This window comes from Asterias amurensis, chromosome 11 (genome assembly GCF_032118995.1).
Source record: "Asterias amurensis chromosome 11, ASM3211899v1".
NCBI lineage: Eukaryota > Metazoa > Echinodermata > Asteroidea > Forcipulatida > Asteriidae > Asterias > Asterias amurensis.
In genome coordinates, this window is record NC_092658.1 from 5578907 (window position 1) to 5600872 (window position 21966).

A 21966-nucleotide genomic window follows, 5' to 3' on the forward strand; every position below is an offset into this window, starting at 1 on the left:
GATCACCATTCTCCGACTAATGTGCAAGCGCCGAATTTCTGTGCTAGCTGTGTTAAGCGTAGAATGCCCAAGCAAAAACTCTCCGCTAACCTCTGAGATATGCTAGAAGTAATGTAAGCAGAGAAGTTCCCGCTTCCGTGAGCGCCGATTCTTTGCTTATGGTGCAGAGCCATGAAATTGGGCCCTGGGTAAGTGGGTCCGGCTAGAGAAGACTCTACATCTTAATGTCAGAGTGGCCTTAACAGCCCAGGGGGGGATTTCACAAAAAGTTAGGACTAGTCTTATCTCGAGTTAGGACCAGTTACTCGTCCTAACTTAGGACTATCCATGCAATTTGTATATCTCCTAGGACTAGTCCTAAGTTAGGACTAGTCCTAACTCTTTGTGAAATCGACCCCTGGACACTATTAGTTAATACTCAAAATAATTGTACAGTAAGCACAAAAACTTACTTGATAATGAGCAATGGAGAGCTGTTGATAGTTAAAACACAGTGAGCAACATTGTGTTGCCGACCACATAACCACCAGTTCTTCTTAGAACCAACACTACTCTAATGAGGTTTACACATTGTGCTATCGCAAAACCTCAGCTGCTTTTTGGTTTATTTTGGGGGTTTTAGTGTTTCGAATAATTTATACCTTCTTATCAGTCAAGAACCGTCAGAAACAACTCGCAGCTTCTACTGAGGTGAGCATTATTACTTCAGCCAGGTCCTGCAAGTACATGAAGTAAGAGTGAGAGTGAGAGAGAGAAAATGTAAATGACCCGTTATTGCAACTTTGTTTTTAAAAGGAAAGCATACCTCTGGTTTTTTGTTAACTGTACGATTGGTTCAACACTGTATGATGATACAATAAAACTTATCTGTGAAAATTTAATTTTTAAAGGTGTTCACGTTTTTGAGATATCCCCGAAAATGTTGAGTGGTTACGTCCACGCCGAAAGAATAATCCTTAACTGGAATACACAATCTGAGAAACATATCTGACAGTAACGTTTCCAAAATTTTGGGGGTTAAAAAAATTATATCTTTTTTCTATAACTACGTTACCTTTAAAAGCATTGGACACTATTGGTAATTACTCAAAATAATTATTATCATAAAACCTTTCTTGATTAGGAGCAATGGGGAAAGGTTGATAGTATAAAACACTGTGAAAAACAGCTCCCTCTGAAGTGACTTAGTTTTTGAGAAAGAAGTCATTTTCCATTAATTTGATTTCGAGACCTCAAGTTTAGAATTTGAGGTCTCAAAATCAAGCATCTGAAAGCACACAACTTCGAGTGAAAAGGTGTTTTTTCTTTCATTATTATCTGGCAACTTCATTGACCAATTGAGCTCAAATTTTCACAGGTTTGTTATTTTATGCATATGTTGAGATAACCAAGTGAGAAGACTGGTCTTTGACAATTACAAAGAGTGGTTCAATGGTTGATAAGGTCGAGTTGGTCCATGAAAAGCATTTGAAACCAATTGTTATCAAATCCGTATGGTTAGAAAGATGTTTTAAAAGTAGAATATAATTATCCACACAAATATGCCTCGAAATTGCATGGTTATTCTTTTACTTTGCGAACTAACACAGGTGGCCATTCTAAGGAGTCAAAAACTCAACTACAAAAAATGGCGTGCTGTGTTAATTCACAACGCTTGAGGAAAACCGTGAAATTTTGAGGCATATTTGTGCGGATCATTATACTCTACTTTTAAAACATCTTTCTACCATATGGATTTTATAATTCGGTTTCAAACGCTTCTCATCTAAGACAAAGTGTCCCTTTAAGGAACTCTACACACTGATGCAAGGCCTATATCTGACCTGGCAACAGGCCAAGGTCCCTGAGCGGGAATATTTTGTTCTCATTCATGAGGTACTAAAGAGTGTCAAGGGACTCTGCGTGGGGAGTAGAGGGGGGATGCAGGAATCAAAGAAGTGGCTCAGGACATCGTGTCACTACAGGTTTAGTCAAATTGGATTCATGTTTTGATCTACAAAAGGTATCAAAACACTCCGAGTCCCTAAGAAAAACTGTTTGATTTTTAAGGTCAACTCAAAATGGTACTACACTACACAATATGATTACCACCAGTACAAGGAAAGTGTTTGGTTTGACGTTACTTCAGAGGGAGCCGTTTCTCACAACTTTGTATACTATCAACAGCTCTCCATTGCTCATTACCAAGTAAGTTTTACTTTTTTATACTAACAATTATTTTGAGTAATTACCGATTGTGTCCAGTACCTATAAAGGAGTGCAACTATTAATTGCAGACATCAAATATCAATCTTGGTTTGTTCTTTGAAAAGTGTTTTAAAATAAACAAAATTTCAATCTTGAATTGTCCCTGCACCCCAGGCATACATTATGCTCTGTTTTGAGAGGGCAAGGGCACCAAGGCATTTTATTCTTGGTAAAAGGCACCCTATGAGGAAATTGCAAAGTTCTACTGGAGCAGTTCAAGGGCACCAAGGCAATGACCAGGGGGCACAGAGGCAATCGTTGCCTTCGTGAAGTATCAGGCCTGGCATGTATTTCATAGCTCCTAAAGCATGGTCACTATCAACCCATTGGGACAAGACCATGTAATAGACCTTTATCACGGTGTGGCCATCTTCATTTTACACCATTCAAACTCATTGTTACCTAACTGAGGCGGGATGAAATAATAGTCTGGTGCCATGTTTTGTATAATGAATGTTAGCATTCATTACTGTAATTGGAAACAAGGAACATGACCAAGATGGTGACAGCGTGATAAAGGTCTATGAGTGGCGACAAAGAGACTATACACTCTGGCATGTTTTGTAATGTAGGTATATTACAAAACAAGGTCGTCTACCTGTCAGGTCTAATGTCCACAGGTTATTGGGGAAATCCCCAATGGATGCACTACTCAATCAACTGGCCGTTATGTAATAAAAATACGGTACCTCTGGGAGCTAATTCCATGACTGGTCAGGGGTATACCCTCTTGTTTATGGTGTTGGTGAAGGGTGGGGGTTTAATGCCCTCGGCCTCTTCGTCAGTAATATTATCTGGGGGCGGGGGCGGAGAGGCTAGCAGTATGGAGGTTATGAATAGTAGGCCTGGGCGAATAGTGAAATTTACTTCTCGACTAGTCGCACCTCTAGAGTAAGCTTGGATATCATCCATCAGAAGCTTGGCTGGTAGAGCAGAAAGCACTACCCCCGCCCCAACTTTACGAAGCAATCATGGTTAAACATGTTAAATGTAGAGCTTAAGGACACAAGTGTCATGACCGGGACTCGAACCCACACCCTGCTGATCAGAGACACCAGAGCTTGAATCCGGTTTCTCTTAACCGCTAGGCCGTGACATTACTTCCATCGAGTAAAAAAATACAAAGAAATACAACAGCAGAAGCATTATGATGCAACGTAACCGTCTTCTACCAACAAAACGATAAAGACCTGTAATCTTGGCCAAATTTGCCAATTATTTCTTTCGCCACCTGTCCTCTTCGAAAGGCGGTCATTCAATGTAACACGGCAATACAAAAGTCATGTCTCCCGCTGACATGCAAACCAGGAAAAAATTTGCACATCATTGATGGCAAACTTGTTTTCAGAATGACAAGTAATATCCCAAATACTTACTTGAACAATTTGGAGGTACACATAAACCAGAGTTTGAATCCCTGTAAAGTTTATCTGCTGAGGAAGAAAGTTGGGCCCTTTATGCTATAAAACGGAACGTCTAAGACCTGTAAAAATATCAATAAATGAAACAAATTAATCATGATACCAGCAGCTGATTTCATGAAACACTCAATTAGGTCGAGTAACTCACCCTAAACTAGGATGGGTTAAATGCGTCCTAACGTCTAGTTCTATAAGATGAAAGTTTGGTGAAATCGATGGCAGGTTCCTATATAGCACTTTATCACACCCCTAGGGCTGAATCAAAGCACTCAATATTTTTCCTACAACGTATGTGGAGCTATGTATTGAAGTACGAGATATACTCTTTTAAGGTACCATGTAATGGTTCATAAGGCGTGGCGCAATATGCTGCCGATCAGACCAAATATTTTCATTATGAACTAAAAGTGGAAATTTCTGCGTCCCGTCAGCATTGTTCTCTGGATTGAGCAATTAATTTTTACTGATTGGAGTTTGAATACATGCATGGCGTATCAACAAAGCCACAATCAACATGTCCCCACTCCGATACAGTCCGAGAATGGTGATTGAAAGCGCAGAATTTGTCAGTAAGCAGGCAAATGAATTTGGGCCCTGGAGGTTAGGGGTTTAACAATAACTTCTTTCTCATGCTTCATTGTCCATTATTTGCTTCTCTGCAAATCTTTGTATTTTTTTAAAATACTCAAAGCAATCAAAGGTGCTGCATACCTGTTTTCTCTATTCCATTATCCCATGCGACTTCGCCTCTTGCTGTGCAAGCTTACAGTACTTAAACATGCCTGAAAAAAATAAAAGAAACACCATTGTCACAGGAAGTTGTGTGTCATGTGTGCTTTCAGATGCTTGATTTCGAAACCTCAAAATCTAATTCTGAGGTCCCGAAATCAAATTCGTGGAAAATTAACTCTTTCTCAAAAACTACGTTACTTCAGAGGGGGCTGTTTCTGACAATATTTTATACTGTCAACAGCTCACCATTGCTTGTTCCCAAGTAAGTTTTTATGCTACATGTAACAATTTTATTTGAGTAATTACCAATAGCGTCCACTGCCTTTAAATTATTAACTATGTGCATTTATAGGTAAAATTCACACACAGAAATTCAAAAACGCAGGGCTCTGCCTGAAAGTGAAAGTTTCAACATATCTGATGAAAAAAGTTTGCAGCTGATGTCATTTCCTTTTGACAGTTACAATGGGCAAATGATTCCATGCAAGGCGGATGTGATGGTCATGTGAAGAATATTATGTCACTGATTTAGGAGTTATTTATCAAACTTTTACAGCTTTCTCTCTTAATACTGGTCCGCTGGCCAAATGTCACTTGATGCTGGCTAGTTACAGTGTTGGAAAGCATGATCCATATTTCATATGATTGATTGTAAAATTCCTGATAGACTAGTGAAATAGGCCTAACAAACTAGTTTGTCTTTTTGCAGTCACTATAAAAGTTCAGGGCAACCCATCTGTTGTGAAAACCTGCATAGTCCTACATGTATGTGCCCTAAATTTACATTTTTATACTGCAAGTCTAAAGATTTTACATTCTTCAACAACAGAGGGCGCTATTACAGATTTATGGTTTTGACAACACCAAACAAAAAGGAGATACTTATTCTTAATCTACATTGTGGGGCTCAGGTTTTACACTGGGCCCAATTTCATAAAGCTACTTATTTTTACCGGCTGATTTTGTTCTGACTGTGTGATTTCCATTTCATAGCGCTGCTAACCGTAAGCAAATGAAAAGGCGTGCTAACCTTTTGGTGCTTACTGCCTTACTGCATAGAAATAAATGCATTGCAGGAAGTATGAAGTCAGGCTTTAGTCACAACTTAACTGGCCAAAGACTAAAACTACTGGCCTTAGGCTCAAACGGTCCAGTGTAAAAATAGTGCCCTGCTTAACCATCACTCAAAATGTGGGGAGCACATTAGATTGAAAATGTGCAAGTTCTTTTTACTTTGTATACTTTTGAACAAAACCTGAGTTACAACCACTTGACTAAACAAACATCTTCGACACATAATATTTAGGCCTAATGATGAGTATTATATGCAATGTACAGCTAATTAGCAAGCTTCATATCAAGGAAGTTAATAATAAATAATAATAATGAAAACTTATAAAGCGCAAAAATCCACAGAAGTGCTCATGGCGCTAAAATACAAACAATAGCATTAATTAATATAACAACAATAAAAATTAAAATGTAAACCTAAGTTGAGAGAAATCTAGAACATGTCAAGCCAGAAGTCAACATCGCCTGTGGAATACAAGACTACGAATACGAACATCATCAGACTCCCACCAATACAGCTTCTTTCCTCGCATCATAAAAGACTGGGATGAGCTTTACTCCAGACATTATCGAGCTGCCCACCTTGGAGCAGTTCAAGGAGGCCATCAGCTGCAAGTTCAAGGAGACCATCAGATGCAAGTTGTCATCCAGTGTCATGTTTTTACTCGCTCATTCTGTTTTTGTATATTTTGGCAACCAATGAGTACACAAGCCGTCCACCGTTGGCAGCTGCACCCTTGTCTATATATGCTGAACAAGACTTTGACAAGAAGCTGAATAGATGTAGAAGTTGATGTACACAGACTGGCAACTGGAGTCTGACAGAATAAAACATGCACACTTGGACTATAGCCTGTGTTGTGCTTACAGTGACCAGCGCAGCACTGAGCACCCACCTTCTCTGTAAATGATCAATGATCTTATCAAAGAGCAAGGAACAGAAGGAGTTACAACTCCAAAGCTCAAATTAATCCGATTAGTGTGCACCCACCTTCAGTGGAAACACTATGGATGTGAACCGCAGCACCTGTAAAAGGCTGTACACATTCCGACCGCAGCGAGCTCTTTGTACCCCATGTGTGTTACCGCCTTTCGCTGCAGTCGCTGGTATCACATCGTTTCCATTCTTAATTATTGGAGTGGTAAAGTAGCAACTCACAAGTTCAACGCATGCGCAGTAGACGATTTCAGCCACGGTGTATGCGCACAGTGCTACAATAGAAACTGTTGACTTTGAGCTTTCTACTGAATTTTGCAGCAAACAAATCGGCCTTTTCTGTGATGAGTTAAATGACATTTGTTAGGTTTTGCTGATCGGGAAAACTATGAAATATGTAATATTGATTGTTTTATCAAAAGAGAATGTCGGTGGTCTCCGGCCGTTAACGAATTGAGATTGTTTGCAAAGTTTTTTCTATCGGGTGATATGCATTTGAACGGTAAACACAATTAGACAAAAACTGAAAAAAGGGAAAATAAAACGGCATTTTGTTTTGGGTACTTTTAGACAATTTTGGGTGGGATATTTTTGGTTATGAAAATTGAGAGAGCCGTAATTATTCAACTGATTTTGTGTCTGTTGTATATTAAGTATATTACAAAGAGGTAATTCCTATTGCATTTTCGTTTGCCAAAATCATTGAAATGTTGTTATTCTTAGCTAAAGTCATCTATGTCGTATGCCGTTGGTTGAGAAGGACGCTTGAACGCAATGCCATCTGTGTATTTTTCTGTGACGTAACCACAGACATATAATACCTAGTTCTTTTATGGTTCTTTTATACTTCGCTTGCCAGGAATTGCTCCCGCAGATGTTTCTGCCGATTAGCGCTGGTCGTTTGTGACCGTGGTAACACACAGGGAACCTTTGAAGGACGGCTAGTTGTAACTCCTTCTGTTCCTTGCTCTATGATCTGATGAACTCAGCTTTAGCTTGGCCACAGAAGTGGGACTAAAGTTACATTTTAAAATGTTGTCAAGAAAACTTCTGGAATTAGTAATTACTTCAGGAAGTTCAGCAGTGACTTTGTTTATAATGCAATTCATACAGACAGTTCGCTATTCCTATTGGTGGAGAGCGCGTCATGTAGGTGTGTATAAACCTTTGTTTATGACCAGTAAAAAGTGTTGAAACATGGGCGTGACACGCGAGCTTGTACCTGTTCTTATATTAATAAGAGTTTCTTCATTCCTATTGGTCGAGAGCACTGGCTGAAACACCTTGTGGCACATCACGCGATACGCGCGACGCGCACAGCCTAAGCATTCCCTTACAAGGAGTTGTTTACCCGAAGGCGGCGGAGGGCTTTACTATTTCATAGCTGGAGGGGTGTTGTGTTGAAAGAAATTATTGAACAATTATAATTTTTGCATTTATTTTACTTTTTGACCAAAAAGTGTTGATGTTTTTGACCGAAAAGGTATTTATTAATGGGAATCAAAGTGTGTTGAATCTGTTTTTAACTAGTGGTTTAAACCCGCCGAGGCCTGGTTCTTTATAATTTACCTCGACTTCGAAGCTTCGTCTCGAAGCTTCGTCTCGGTAAAATTATCAAGAACCAGGCCTCGTACTCTCGTAGGGATTAAACCACATGGCACTAGTTCGGTAGTTGAAAACCTCTACCACCTCTTCACCACACATTGATTCCCTTATTATATTATGGAAAGAGCTCTTTTTAAAAGCCACACAGCAGGCACAGAGACACATGTCATTTAAGGAAAAACACGAACTACAATAATTGTCAGCATTTGTTTTGTTGTCTGGTTGTGTATCAATGTCACTCTGTGTCGTGTGTGACTGTAGTGTGACAGTACACCATGAACACGGAACAGCGCCTGCCATTTTCACTACAATTTTACACTCTGCGTAAACTTACTTACTGCAAGTGCAATGCATTCACTCTTCCTCAAGAAGCCCGAGAAGATACAATCTAGTAACGAATGTGTGTTTGCCCAAACAGTTGCAGGAAGTTTGATCTTATAAAAACTTCAACAATTTTTGACTTACCCCCAATCTTTCTTTCATTCACACGCCTTCTTCTTGCAATAATAAGTCAGGCAGGCAGCGCTCTGAAAACCGAGCCAAATACCGGTGTAAAGTTGATTTCTTGTTCGACGTTCAATAATCCGTCATTCGAATACCAAACAAGAGCCAGTTACTTGTTGGACATTCAACATTCATTTGTGTATAAGAATGAACTGTATTAAAAAATCATTGATACTAGAAAGAATATGAACAAAATGGAATCGGTGAAGAAACAACATTTTATTTACTGATTTTTCCTTCTCTTCGAAGGTAAATTATCATATTACATATAAATTTAGTACAAAGATACAAAAACTTACAGAATTAAAGCCATGATTATATACACTTTCGGAACAGAAAAAAAAAAGTTCACAGATTTAAAAAAATTACAGTGTTTACAGAAGGTAATGGTGACAGACTTCTCTTGAAACATTATTCCATGAAATGCTTTAGAAAACATTAAAACAATTATCAATTCTCGACAACGAGAATTACGGGTTATAGTAAACAAATGTCATGACACGGCGAAACGTGCAGAAACAAAGGTGGGTTTTCCCATTATTTTCTCCCGACTCTGATGACCGATTGAGCTTAAATTTTCACAGGTTTGTTATTTTATATATAAGTTGTGATACATGAAGTGTGGGCCTTTGGACAATACTGTTTACCGAAAGTGTCCAATGGCTTTAAATGGATGAAATACTGACAATTTTCATCAGGCAGCTCACAGCCAAACTTAATAGCAATAAACCCCTTATAAAGTAGGTTCTACCTCAATGGTTGTACCAATTGGTTGTACTGTTATTGTTTGGTTGTCCATGCATGCATAGGGAACAAAAGCATATTGTTTATGTCATTTGCTGCTTATTATTAAAGGAACACGTTGCCTTGGATCGGACGAGTTGGTCAAAACAAAAGCGTTTGTAACCGTTTTTTTATAAAATGCATATGGTTGGAAAGATGTTTTAAAAGTAGAATACAATGATCCACACAAGTTTGCCTCGAAATTGCGTGGTTTTCCTTCTACTGTGCGAACTAACATGGTCGGCCATTTATGGGAGTCAAAATTTTGACCCCCATAAATGGCCGACGTGTTAGTCGACGAGGTAAAAGGAAAACCACGCAATTTCGAGGCATGTTTGTGTGAATCATTGTATTCTACTTTTACAACATCTTTCTACCCATATGCATTTTATAAAAAACGGTTACAAACGCTTTTCAAAGACCAACTCGACCGATCCAAGGCAACGTGTTCCTTTAATTGAATAAGTAACTATCGTACTATCTTTTGTAATTTCGACATAAATATGCATTGTATTCAAATGAAATCAATCAACATTTATTTCCATACAAACACAATATACAATTACAAACAATAGAATTTTACAAGACTGAAAACTGTATGGAGGCGTGGCCCATTAAAGCAAAGCTTGTAGGCTGGGATGCCTTTACAAAACAGAAGGTAATAATAAGATCATTTAAATAATGATAAAGCCACAATGACAGCATCGAAATAGTTGTTGAACTTGATTGAAAGCGAATTGAACTGAATTGAAAATTGTAATTTTATATGGCTCAATTTTTATGAAACATCAAAAGAAATGTGCAGAAATAAGTCTCAAACATCTCTTATTTTGGCAAAAAATACATAAAACTTTTAAAGGAATGGGGGCAATTAACGTGCCAGGCACAGCAAGAAGTGGCGCAGCTGATGAGAAACCACAAAATGAGAAAATCAGCTGAAAAGTTGCATGCCTGGGCAACTGCCATCTTTCAAGACAAATAAAGGCACATAAATCTATAAAGGCACAATTTAATTTTGTAAACTTTCAGTATTACACTTTTTTTTTAAATAACTGAGCATTCTCAATCTCATTCATGGTTGCTTTGATTTGACTCCCACATCAGAAATGGTAATCTTTTGTTACAATTCACTTTTATCGTTAAGGCACACAAATAAATTAAGGCACAATAATTTTGTACAATTTCAGTATTACACTTTTTAAAAATGTCAAGCCTTCAATGTGAGCATTCTCATGTAGGCCTTGTGCGGCTCTCGCTGACTGCATGTAAGTAGGATTTGAAACTTTGCATGGTGGAAATATGATATAGGAAGGTTTGCGGTAACACCATGTAATGACTATCTCTAATGAGCTGGGGTGGTTCTGAAAAGAACTGTTGGTTTCAACTCTGATGCATGTAGTTTCGTGACTACTCTGATTTAACTCCCATATCTGAGCCGGCTATTTTTGTTTTATCTAGTCTCCCTTTATATTGTTCATTTAAATGATAAAATGCCACATGCTGTGTAATTAATAGTGGATTTTCTCATCTTGTGGCAATCGGCAAAAGTGGGCTTGTCAGAAAAGGTTTCGGGAAAAGGAAAGTTATTTTCTTTAACAAAGTTGAGGAACTACTCTGATTGAATATAATAAATTTCCCAAATTCAACGTGGAGTTTTTGCTGATTGCATCGAGATGCGAACAAAAAAGTTGTGATCTTCTGTCATGATAAATACTACAGGGACAATGGAACCAGTTTTGGATTTCTACATTCCATAAATCATCAGAAAAGTCTTCAAAAATTGTGACCCCATTTGAACTTGACATATATCTTTATAAAGATCCTTAAAAAAAACATTATTGCTGCCGGAACTGTTATTAAACCAATTAAAGATCTTTCTATTAATGCACAAATGGAGATTTGCTGTGAAAATTACCACTGTCCTAATGTCAAAAGCATGGCTCAATTTCATAAAGCTAAACAGAAAACACTGCTAATAAATTTTCTGCTTAGCAAAAATAAGCTGGATACCAGGGGCCAATTTCATAGAGCTGCTTAAGCAAAAAAATTGCTTAAGCACGAAAATTTAAGCTCGCTTATTTTACACATGTTACTGGCCAAAATTTCATGCCATATACATTGCTTGTGACTGGTATTTAGCTGTTGTTTACTTAGCATAACAATTGAGTGTAGTCTTGGCCGGTAATCTGATTTTATTAAGCAAGGATTTTTTCGCTTAAGCAAAGTTCTGTGCTAATGAGGTTGGGCCCCATGAACACTTTTATCATTAGCTTAAGCAGCAAATTTCACCCAAAAGTTTGTCCGAGTAGAGTTTAAGCAGTAAACCAGTCACAGAAGATACATATATTAAATGGTATTTTGCATAGAAACCTTAATCTGGTAAGTAAAGTTGTTTTGTGATTACTTATTGTGTTAGGCAGCTAAAAATGGTGGCAAAACTGGCAATCAAACTTAGTCCTAGAATGTGAATTTCAATGTTTTAATGATTTCTTCAAGTGTTTAATTCAATTTCAAATCTTCCAAAACCTATCAAATATTTAAACAAGAGACCACTTTAAGTCTCGCCCAGTGAGCGATCCGAGCAGTGATCTAACCCACGATCTTGACACTTGAACAATGAAAAGGCGTCTTTCCTCCCTCTTGTCAGTGGAGTAAGAACCTTCTAAAGAGAAATGCAGTTACTGTGATGACTCCGACTAGGCCGACCACAGACCACATCCACCCAGGACCTTTTCTAGTATCATCCCTCATGTTGTCAAGGTTCACCAGGAGATCGTCACCTCGGTAGAGTGGGTCAAGACGAGTCAATACCTCGCTGGCTACACGTAATCCTGACTGCACTGCTCCGCTCATAAAGCCCACGTGATGTGTGGCCGTCTCCGTGCCTGCCCAGTGCACCCTAACCAACACAGACAACACAGAAGAGTTACTATATAGACGATAACAAACGCAAAATATGATTTGGTATAGTGCCTAACAGGAGATGATGAGAGAGATTCAAATGGTCCTCATTGGGGATTGGAACCCAAGACCCCTGACAATCCGGGCAGATGCTCTACCAACTGAGCTATGACGCACAGCGATATATACTCCCTCAGGGTTTCCCTTTGGAACCATGTTTTATAAAAAAAATTAAAAATTCATTAATTTGTTTTTTATTCCAACTTGGAACACACCCCTTAACCCCGGGGAGGGTTACATCAACATTTTAAACCTGAATTATTTTAATATACATTGGCAGGAGAAAAATAAAGTCAACAGGGGCAATCAGACATTATGTTTTTCGTTTAAGCTCATAAATAAAAAGACGAATTTAGCAACACAATTAATAATGAATTAAATTTTTCACTGTTAGTAAACAGCTGAAAATGTGCATTATTTCCATTTGTTCCCGAAGAGCACTGTATAATGGACAATTGAGTAAAAAATGGATCTCAGTTTCAACCTCCAAATAACAATGAGGGCAAATTCACTGTTCATATTCGTTTCCTACATACTACATTCCTACATAATAGACGATGTGACCTGTGACATCACATGCTTACAAGAAAGCCATCAAGCCTAGACTTCATGTTTTACCTGCCAAATGGTGTCCTCAGCCCTTTATAGAAGTAGGTCATAGCTCCAGGGGTCATGATGTTAATTGGACAGCCACCGTTGTAAGGTTCTAAAGCCCAGTCCTGCCATTGAAAGAAATTAAACAGTGAAATAGTTATTCAAACTTGCCATTCAAACTTGTTATAAATATTTCCCTCTCTTCATAATTTAGTCCAGTAACTCTTCATAATTTAAATTTTGCTCCAAGTACAGATTATAACTATCTAATGAAATAAAGCCAAACCAACAAGCAAAGTTGTTATATTGATATGCTAGTGAAACAAAGTATGGCTCATAAGTGAACTTAAAATCACTGTAGGTTGCTAAAATCAAGTGCTTTGTGAAATCGAGCCCATAGTTCTTTGATGTGCACTACCAATCCGAGTATGACCGTCTGATTATGTCCCATCCGAAGGACAAAGCAAATTTGATTAAGTATTGTGCTGAAGGACACAAGTGCCATGACCGGAGCTCAAATCCACTCTCTGAAGATCAGAAACACCAAAGCTCGAGTCTGGTGCTCTTAATTTGATCTGCCACGACATGCCACAAATTATAGTTCAATCTTTGTTTTCTATGTTTAACTTTCAATTAAAGATGGCACAAAATGTGTTAATATTCATTGTGACCCAGCTTACTTTTTCAAAGTAGTCTAGGGGTTCCTTTGCCTTTGGTCCAATGAACTCAGCGAGGGAGTTTAGAACAGCGCTTCGTCTGACTTCAGGCTGCATCGAGGGAAAAATGAAAAAATCATTAAGAAATGAATCACATGACACTCAAACAATGCAATTAAATTTAACTTAAAAGGTAGCTGGCCATTCACATGCAAAACCACCAAAATATGCAAAGCATATAAACTCAAAACCAACAAAATATTTAAATTTATGGTGCTATATTCAAGGGAAGGTACACATTTGGTAATCACTCATTCAAATTAATTAGGGAATAAAAGCTTACTTGGTGGGAAGTAAAGTAGCTTTCGATATTATAAAGCATTTTGAAAATAATTTCACTTTGGAGTAAGGTGGTTGCGGAAACTATACATCATTTTTTTATTGAATTATTCTTCCTGCTTTGACATAGCCGCTCTGGATTTGTAAAGGTATTTATTAAAGGAACACGTTGCCTTGGATCGGACGAGTTGGTCTATAACTGAGCGTTTGTAACCGTTTTTTATAAAATGCATATGGTTGGAAAGATGTTTTAAAAGTAGAATACAATTATCCACACAAGTTTGCCTCGAAATTGCGTGGTTTTCCTTTTACTGTACGAACTTACACGGTCGGCCTTTATGGGAGTCAAAAATGTGACTCCCATAAATGGCCGACCGAGTTAGTCGACGAGGTAAACAGAAAACCGTGCAATTTCGAGGCATGTTTGTGTGGATCATTGTATTCTACTTTTACAACATCTTTCTACCCATATGCATTTTATAAAAAACAGTTACAAACGCTTTTCAAAGACCAACTCGTCCGATCCAAGGCAACGTGTTCCTTTAAAGCTACTTATTAATGGCAGTTCAAGTGTGAGGAGTCTGTCTTCACTGCTTGGATGACCTTGGTTTGTGGCTGGCCTCCGCCCCCAACCCAGTCTTACCACGCAGTGAAGCCTGGCTCCTCACATTGTTATTGTAGGATTTTAGTCTCCTGACGATAACTAGAGCAAGCTCGTCGAAACTATGAGACCAATTAAAAACTCACCCTGGGACAGTGAAGTTAATAATGAGAAGTCCCCTTGAATCACTAAGCAAAGAAGTGCCCCCCCCCCTTTGTTTTCCTACCTTCCACCCAGGTAGTAATTAATAAGCAGGACAGGTTTTTTTTTCTAAACTGAGAAGTCTCCTGAATTCCAAAAAAAAATCTATTCTGCAGCAGTAGAATAAATAGCAAGGCAAGTTCTAAAAAGAACCTAATCTATGCAGCAAGTAGATATACACATGGTGTTATACCACAAACCAAATATAACCACATTGTTGTTGCCCAACCAATCTGCATGGGGGCCCACTCAAGTTAGGCTTCTCGAAGATGTCTTTCCTTCGTGGACACCCTGAAGAGAGACACCAACTTTACCAGTGCTGAGGAACAACTGATGTGTTTAGTAGACATACGCCTTTTGACGATAGTTATTTTTTTTAATTTTATGCTCTCCTGGGCATCCCACTGTTGTTTTACTTTGTTTGTTTTAAATACCTTTAATGTGTGTACATACTTGTAATTGTGTTTTCCCGAATAAATTTTATTATTATTATTATTACGCTCTTGCATGCCGGAGCAAGACATCTGGACAAAAATCACTGGGCAGGCTCGAGCTGTACTACGTGGCGCTCGACTTGATGATGAATGCCAAAATAATGTTTGACTGACTCACTTGAATGTGACTCCATTCCCTGCTGTTAGCGTAGAATCCTACTATGCCAGGATTGCCGTTAGACGTTGTGCAGTCGTATGTGAGATGTAACGGCCCACTGCTGGTTCCTCTGATGGTTGCTTTACCTCCATGACTGACTATCTCGCCAGACAAATCGTCTTCCCTCCAGAAAGCCTAGAAAGAAAAAAGAGTCATAAAAATTAAGCCTGGGCGGCTATGTGCGATTAGTGACGTAGACGTGACTACTGCATACTTGGTCGAGTCGCGAGTATCGTTTTTTTTAAACTATTCAATTAATCGTGCCGCCGCAACCACTACAAAAGTAGTCTCGACTACATAAACTACAAAATTAGTCGCAACTACCTATTTGGTGAACCAATTGTGTTCGCTTTCGCATGAAGTATTGAAAACTACAAATGTAATTGGAACTATATGTACTACAAAAACAGTCCCGACTACCTGTTTGATGAACCAATTTTGTTCGCTTTCACATGAAGTAACTAATAGCCTTTATTCCAACCAGAGAGCAAAAGGTGTATTAAATTCAGCCACACATCTAAGTTGAGTGTTTGTGTTTGTACGGAAAATAAATACACTTGTGAAAAAGCATCCCTCATTACTACGCCACACTGATAATTATAAATAGACCTTATGCACTGATGTCATCAGGCGCCATCTTAGATTTGTACGTGCGGCGCAAAGGTTTGGCCAATGAACAACAGTTTTTTTACCTCTAGGTGAGGGCGCCATACTGATACATTCATGTGCACAAGGTCTATCATGAAGGAGAAAAAAAAGTAAAAGCTCTTACAGCTTTGTAGGTAACGATGAACTTAATGAGATGCCCAACTGGAGAGTGGTTAGCCAGCCCTATTCTATCCAGTGGCTTATTGGGAGTGTAGTTGATGTCAGCTGTAAAACAAGAATAATCAACATTAGTTTTTTTGGTTTTTTTAGCACTACAAGTTCCCAGGATGGAATGTCGGGCAGAAGCTACAAACTCATTTAGTTATTATCTCAGAACAATCCTTGGTCAGTTCTAAACAACAACGGACTTTACAATAATACTAATAAGACTTTTAATGCACACGTATCCACCCTGCTGGGTGTTCAAGGCGCAAACTACTCGTAGAAAGGATCTCAATACAATTGATTCACCATAACTCATTTCATCATCCTTTTTATAACAGAACCCTCCAGCCCCTTCACTGGGCCCGGGTCTACACAAGCACAGGAAACTCTTTTAAACATCACTAAAGCCCGATTCAAATTTCCTGCGAATGCTTCGTGCAAATCGATTTTCTTTCGTCACATTTGGAAGCGAAAGGTATCCGAAATTCGCTTCACATTCGCATGAAGTATCAACCGAGCTTTTAGGTGCTAAATTTAAAATCCGTACCAGAGCATTGAATGGGGGCAGCAACCACTACATAGCGACAGGTGAACTCTCTGCCCTCAGCAGTCACAACCGTGACCTTGTCGACCTCCTCCTGCTGGATGTGAACTACTGGCTGACTTAGAAGCACCTTCTCCTTGCCTATCCTTTCTACGAGTCGTTTGGAAACTTGTTGAGCTCCTCCCTTAAAAATTTAAGAGAAATGTTTGGATTCAAAACTAGTACAGCCCAGGTTTTTAAAGGGTCAGAATTGCTCTTCACTTCTTAATGTCAGATAAACACAACCAATTTTTGGACAGAATTACGGCAAGTGTTTTCTAACATCAAGATCAACCTGGGATAATCCTCCATTTTTGGCTGACATGTGAGTCTGGGGATATCCACCTTGACTTTCCAGTGTGTAGCATGTCGAGAGAGGCACCTTTCGTGATTTGCTTTGTTTCACCTCTACAAAAAGCGCAACAGGTTCTGGAAAAATGTTGTGGGGTGTGTGTGTATATAATCCCCGATTCCAGACCATGTGTTTTTGTAGCTTACAACGATGGAAAGGCTGCCACTATTTTGTAGCATTGTAATGGGAGGTAAGACAGAGCATTCCGAGATTCAAGCATACCATGGCAGATTATCGGTTGCAGCTCATGGCCGAGGTTTTGCAATTTACAGAGAATGCATACACACATAATCTCTCAGGAGAACAACAAATCCTGGTGCTTATTATGAGAATCTTAGTTGTCTTTCCTTTGTCAAGGGTTTCACTGTGACAAATAATATTTTCAAAGGAAATTGCTTACTTCGGAGGCTCTGAAAAGTATCTAAAAACAATATCGCACAGAGCTGGCACAGCCGGCCCAAAGTTGTTCATGGAGATTTTACTGCTACATAAATTCAAAATCAGATTGTGGGAAAGATCGAAGCACACCGGTACCTTAATCCTGTAGCTATTATTGGAGTCTCCGTCTGCCTCCACTAGGATTCTTATATTCCCCGAGCTTCGTACGTAATGCATGAAGTAAAGCGCTGACATCATACTGGGTGGGGCACCACTTATGATATCTGAAGATACACGGATAGCATCCTGTGCTTCTAGAAACAAATAAAACACCAACAAAAATATGTTTGGTTTTCAAAATCTCAATCCCTAAAAAAAGAGCTTATTGGTACAGAGTGTAGAATGTGTACACATTTAGCATTACTGGACACTTTAGAGTTGGGTGAGGGAGGGTTTGGTAGGGATAGGTAGGGGGTTTGGTAGGGCTGTGATAGGGGGGGGCTTGGTAGGGCTGGGGTAGGGGGCTTAGATAGGGAGGCTCGGTAGGGCTTGGTAGAGTTGGGTTGGGGGCTTACGGGGGCAACCAACACTTGGTACAATGTATTATGCCATACCTACCCTGAGTCCATGTGTATTGGCGTATGAGAGTTTCTAATGTTGTCCCATCTAATACCTCAGCGTTGGGAGCTTTCATTGGATCGTCTAGCGGAATGTCAGCAGAAAGCTTGTCCGTCTGTAAACGAAGAATGAAATGAAAGTGCCTGCTGATTTCAAGTGATGGAGCATCGCTAGATAATATTATATACATGCCTAAGAGCAAGTTTGAGTGCCCACATTTAGTCAATCCCTAATTGACCACTGACCAGCAACGTTCATGCGCAGTAACGCACTCACTCGAACCACTCGTTTGAAAGTCTATTAAACCATCGGGAATCTTTCGCTGTAGTGTCACAGATTCCCCTTGGGGCTTTTCACATGTTAGAATGGAACAGCCGATAGGGACCAGTGAAGAAACCATGGGCTCAAGGTTGTTTCCAAATGAGCGACCAAAAAACAGTCAAACAATGGTCGATCAGCTTGGGTTCGAGTCAAAATGGTCAGCCTTTAATAGTTAACCATGGTGCACACTCGAACTTGCTCCAAGTTGATCCTTGTCATTCCTGTAAATCAATGGTCTAAGCATCGGCTGGGCTATTTTTAAACAACTATTTTCTTGATGAGACTGTTAAAATATATGCTTTTTTTTCTATATAAAAAATAAAAACATTTAAAAAAAAAATTGTTTAAAGGAGGCGACCGCTAGAAAAGGAAGCGGGCGGGACGCTAAACATGTTTCTTTTTTTGATTGGCCTTATCATTAGAGTCTTCTATGAAATTATGATTTGTGTTTAACAACCAAAGATATAATAATAATAATAATAATAACTAGTTCTTATATAGCGCATATTCACAATGTCCTTTACATTAGTGCCCTGGTCATTGGGCCGATAGCATTCCTTTAATCGTTCTCAGCTCCCTGGGGAGTAAACAGGCCTGTGCTGCGCATGCCGTTGGCTCCGAAGGCTTTTTCATTCATAATATCAACCTCCACCCTCGCAGTTACCCATTTATAACCCTGGGTGAAGAGAAGCAATTAAGGTAAAGCATCTTGCTCAAGAACACAAGCGAATTGACCAGGATTTGAACCCACACTCCGACGGCTTAACCACCATCAGAACTTGAATTTTATGCTCTTAACCACTCAGCCATAACACCTTATCGTGCCTTTGGGTGCTCAATATTATTAATGAAAGGAAACAAAAAAGTGTCCACCGTACTGACTAAGGTTATGAAGCGATGCATATCCAGCAGTGCCATTGGAGAGAGAGACGGGATACTAGACTTGTATGTACGGATGCCTTTGTTGTTACCAAGCAACATTTGTTTACGTCCTGTGGTGTACTGTGGGTATTTCTCCAGGCCTAGCTCCTCCATGAGCCACAAAAGGTGATACTGGGTGCTTTGTAGGAAAGACAGGAAAACAAAACTTTTTTACAAAATTGAGACAATAAGCAGGATGGGTGCGTTCGATTAGCTTCCCCGTGTCGACCTCGGTGTGCTCATTCGGGTGAGCCCCTGACCAGAGCTAATCGAACGATGACACTCGCCCTCTCGTGGTGACGTCATGCACCTCGGGCCAGCCCCAAGTGACCTGTTCCACAAGCAGGGCACTAGGAACTGACCCAGGTGAGCCCCTGGAATGACGTCAAAGCTATTGGAACAAATCGGGGCAGACAGGGGTCGACCCAGGGAAGCTAATCGAACGCACCCAATGCTAATTCTGAATCATCTTGCTTCATACCTTAGACAAGTCTCTACTCATAACCAATCATTCATTTTCAAACAAAACAGCTTTAAAAAAAAAAAAAAAATTTGCCAAACCGCTGTGGCTTCAAAAAGAGTCTGAGGTGCAAGATAAGTGCTCTTAACCTACCTACCAACCCACTGACCACCAAGATCCCATGTATCTGTACCACTAGCCCCCTTCATCTCTGTTGAGAAGGTCCGCCCTCCAACTCTGTCTGCAACAACAACAACAACAAAAGAGTAAACAAGAGAAGACAAAAGATAGCATGCATAAAAGGCACTGGATACCTTTTATAGTTGTCAAAGACCTGTCTTCTCACTTTGTGCATCCAAACATGCATGAAATAACAAACCTGTGAAAATGTGTGCTAAATATGCCTCTCTTAATATTTATGCATGACGTAATCATTCTTACCCCAAATGAGGCTATGGGTGCACGTTCCCCATCACTTGCAGTGGCTGCGCCCATCGCCTCATTTTGAGTTAGCATTGTGACGTACCTCATGCAATGAAGAGAGGCGTATATATTGGTCATGGAATTGTTGGTTTTAACAAACATTTTAGGACAAGGAGTAACATGGAAACTACATGGAGGGATTGGAGGCCATAACAGGTGCATACTGTGCAGTAAGCTGAAAGTGCGCTATTGTGGGCCTGGAATAAACATAGCGGCCACTAAGGACATTGGCCACTGTTGCCCCAGGTCATGGCCTTGGTGCCCCTTTCAAAAAATTCCCATAGATTTCTAATGGAAGAGCCCTTTGAAAATGGCCTTGCCCTCCCAAAGATGAAACTCCAGCCGTTGATTTCAGCAAACTCTTCCTAACTTAGGATGAATCTTTGGAATTAGGATGAATTAAGTTCCATAACCACAGTTGTTAAGACCCATTGAACCCATCCTAAGTTAGGACGAGCGTTTCATGAAACAAGCTGCAGGTTTCGTTCACAAGGTTTTACTCAGTGGTGTATACCTTTAGCCTCAAGAACCAAAACTCTACAGTTTGGTTGCTGTTGTTGCAGTCTGTAGGCAGCTGTCAGACCAGCAATCCCAGCACCAACAACAATAACGTCCAAGGTAGGGCGGACAGTTGAAAATTTCACCTCAGAGTCCATAGCAAAGATGAGGGAATGAGCTGAAAGTATAAAACACAAAGAAGGCTTTTGTAGTGAAAAAAATGAAAAAGAATTATGATTCCATATCGTAAAGTCACTCATTTATACAATGACCAAAAATCATCTTTACACAGACAGTGCTAGCTAGGCTACATGAGTCTGGTCGTTGATATTGCATTGGCTCTCAGTTAAGTTTCGTACAATATTTACAAAATTCAATGCTCAATCTCAGGAGATTGAGCTGCTTATTTATCTTTATTTAACTTGTTCATCATTATTCAGTCCCGGACTGAATGTTCATCTCAACAGAAGTTGCTCACCTGGACACATGCAAGGATTTGCCTTCGAATATAGGGGGGGGGGGGGGAGGGGGTACACGATGAAGTGTAAGTGTCATTGTAAAAAAGTTGGATAGATGATTTTTTTTTTAATCGTTTAGTTTTTGATTGTGAACAATTTTCCTGTTATCCTACTGAAAACACAAGGATATAGGCCCTATATAAAAAAATGTAGTTCTAGAACTGTAGAAAAATTAGAACAGTTCAGTTGCGATAACGTAACCCTCCTCCCGGCCGTCGGCCGTCAGCAGTCAGCAGGAGGGTTACGTTATCGCAACTAACGTCGCAAAGAAATACTTAATCATGTTTTAGGGTTCCTACTTTAAACTTTAAGTAATAATAGTTTTACTGCAGCTGTATTGTAACTTTCAGAAAGAGTTCAATCCATGATCCAGAGCTCTTGTCACGCCCACTTTATGCAAACAAAACAGTCCTGTTCATTTCATGGTCCGTTGGACTCTTGCTTGGAGCAGGACGGACACTTTGCGAAAACGTAACCAACTAAATTGTTTCATAGTCCGAGACTTCTAGGTCATGAAACCAAGTAGGCATACACGAATACATACTTACCGATCGAATGAACTGCTGCTGCAATTGTAGATAGCCCTCCTTCTGGATTTGCTAGTGCTTCTTATGGAATTTGCTAACAACCATCACACGTTTTTGGAAAAATCAACACTTTCCATACCACTGCATCATGCTGAAATTGTCGACTAAACCCGGCCCGGCCAACCACCAGA

At 39.5% G+C, this 21966-nt stretch overlaps 2 protein-coding genes across 3 annotated transcripts in view; both read right to left on the bottom strand.

The window, feature by feature from the left end:
• LOC139944335 (E3 ubiquitin-protein ligase TRAF7-like) overlaps positions 1 to 8549 on the bottom strand; it is a 130628-nt gene extending 122079 nt beyond the window's left edge. Inside the window, exons 1-4 of one of the 2 annotated variants that reach the window (XM_071941331.1) lie at positions 8479 to 8549; positions 4380 to 4450; positions 3624 to 3730; positions 642 to 716 (exon numbers count right to left, since the gene is read on the bottom strand). The gene's annotated coding sequence lies outside the window, so the exon portion shown is untranslated. Of the gene's footprint in view, positions 1 to 641; positions 717 to 3623; positions 3731 to 4379; positions 4451 to 8351; positions 8372 to 8478 lie in introns of those variants that run through there. The other variant, XM_071941332.1, reaches the window with a different exon arrangement.
• A 1200-nt stretch (positions 8550 to 9749) lies between these two features.
• LOC139944573 (probable flavin-containing monoamine oxidase A) lies at positions 9750 to 21948 on the bottom strand. The gene is made up of 12 exons (XM_071941623.1): positions 21797 to 21948; positions 20747 to 20908; positions 19903 to 19990; positions 19251 to 19428; positions 18048 to 18162; positions 17586 to 17743; positions 16664 to 16844; positions 16076 to 16176; positions 15265 to 15438; positions 13536 to 13622; positions 12880 to 12980; positions 9750 to 12199 (listed from the first exon to the last, which is right to left on the bottom strand). Exons 2-12 carry the CDS (start codon positions 20886 to 20888, stop codon positions 11944 to 11946), a joined length of 1581 nt encoding a protein of 526 aa, XP_071797724.1. The 5' UTR covers positions 20889 to 20908; positions 21797 to 21948; the 3' UTR covers positions 9750 to 11943.
• Positions 21949 to 21966: the final 18 nt, after the last annotated feature.

Bases quoted from the DNA above. Each gene is read 5' to 3' on its own strand.
- LOC139944573 (XM_071941623.1), bottom strand. From the start codon at position 20,888: ATGGACTCTGAGGTGAAATTTTCAACTGTCCGCCCTACCTTGGACGTT. The intron at 17,744-18,047 runs GTAGGTATGGCA...ATTTGTTTCTAG, and splicing joins CCAATACACATGGACTCAGG to AAGCACAGGATGCTATCCGT. The intron at 13,623-15,264 runs GTGAGTCAGTCA...CCCTCGATGCAG, and splicing joins GGGAATGGAGTCACATTCAA to CCTGAAGTCAGACGAAGCGC.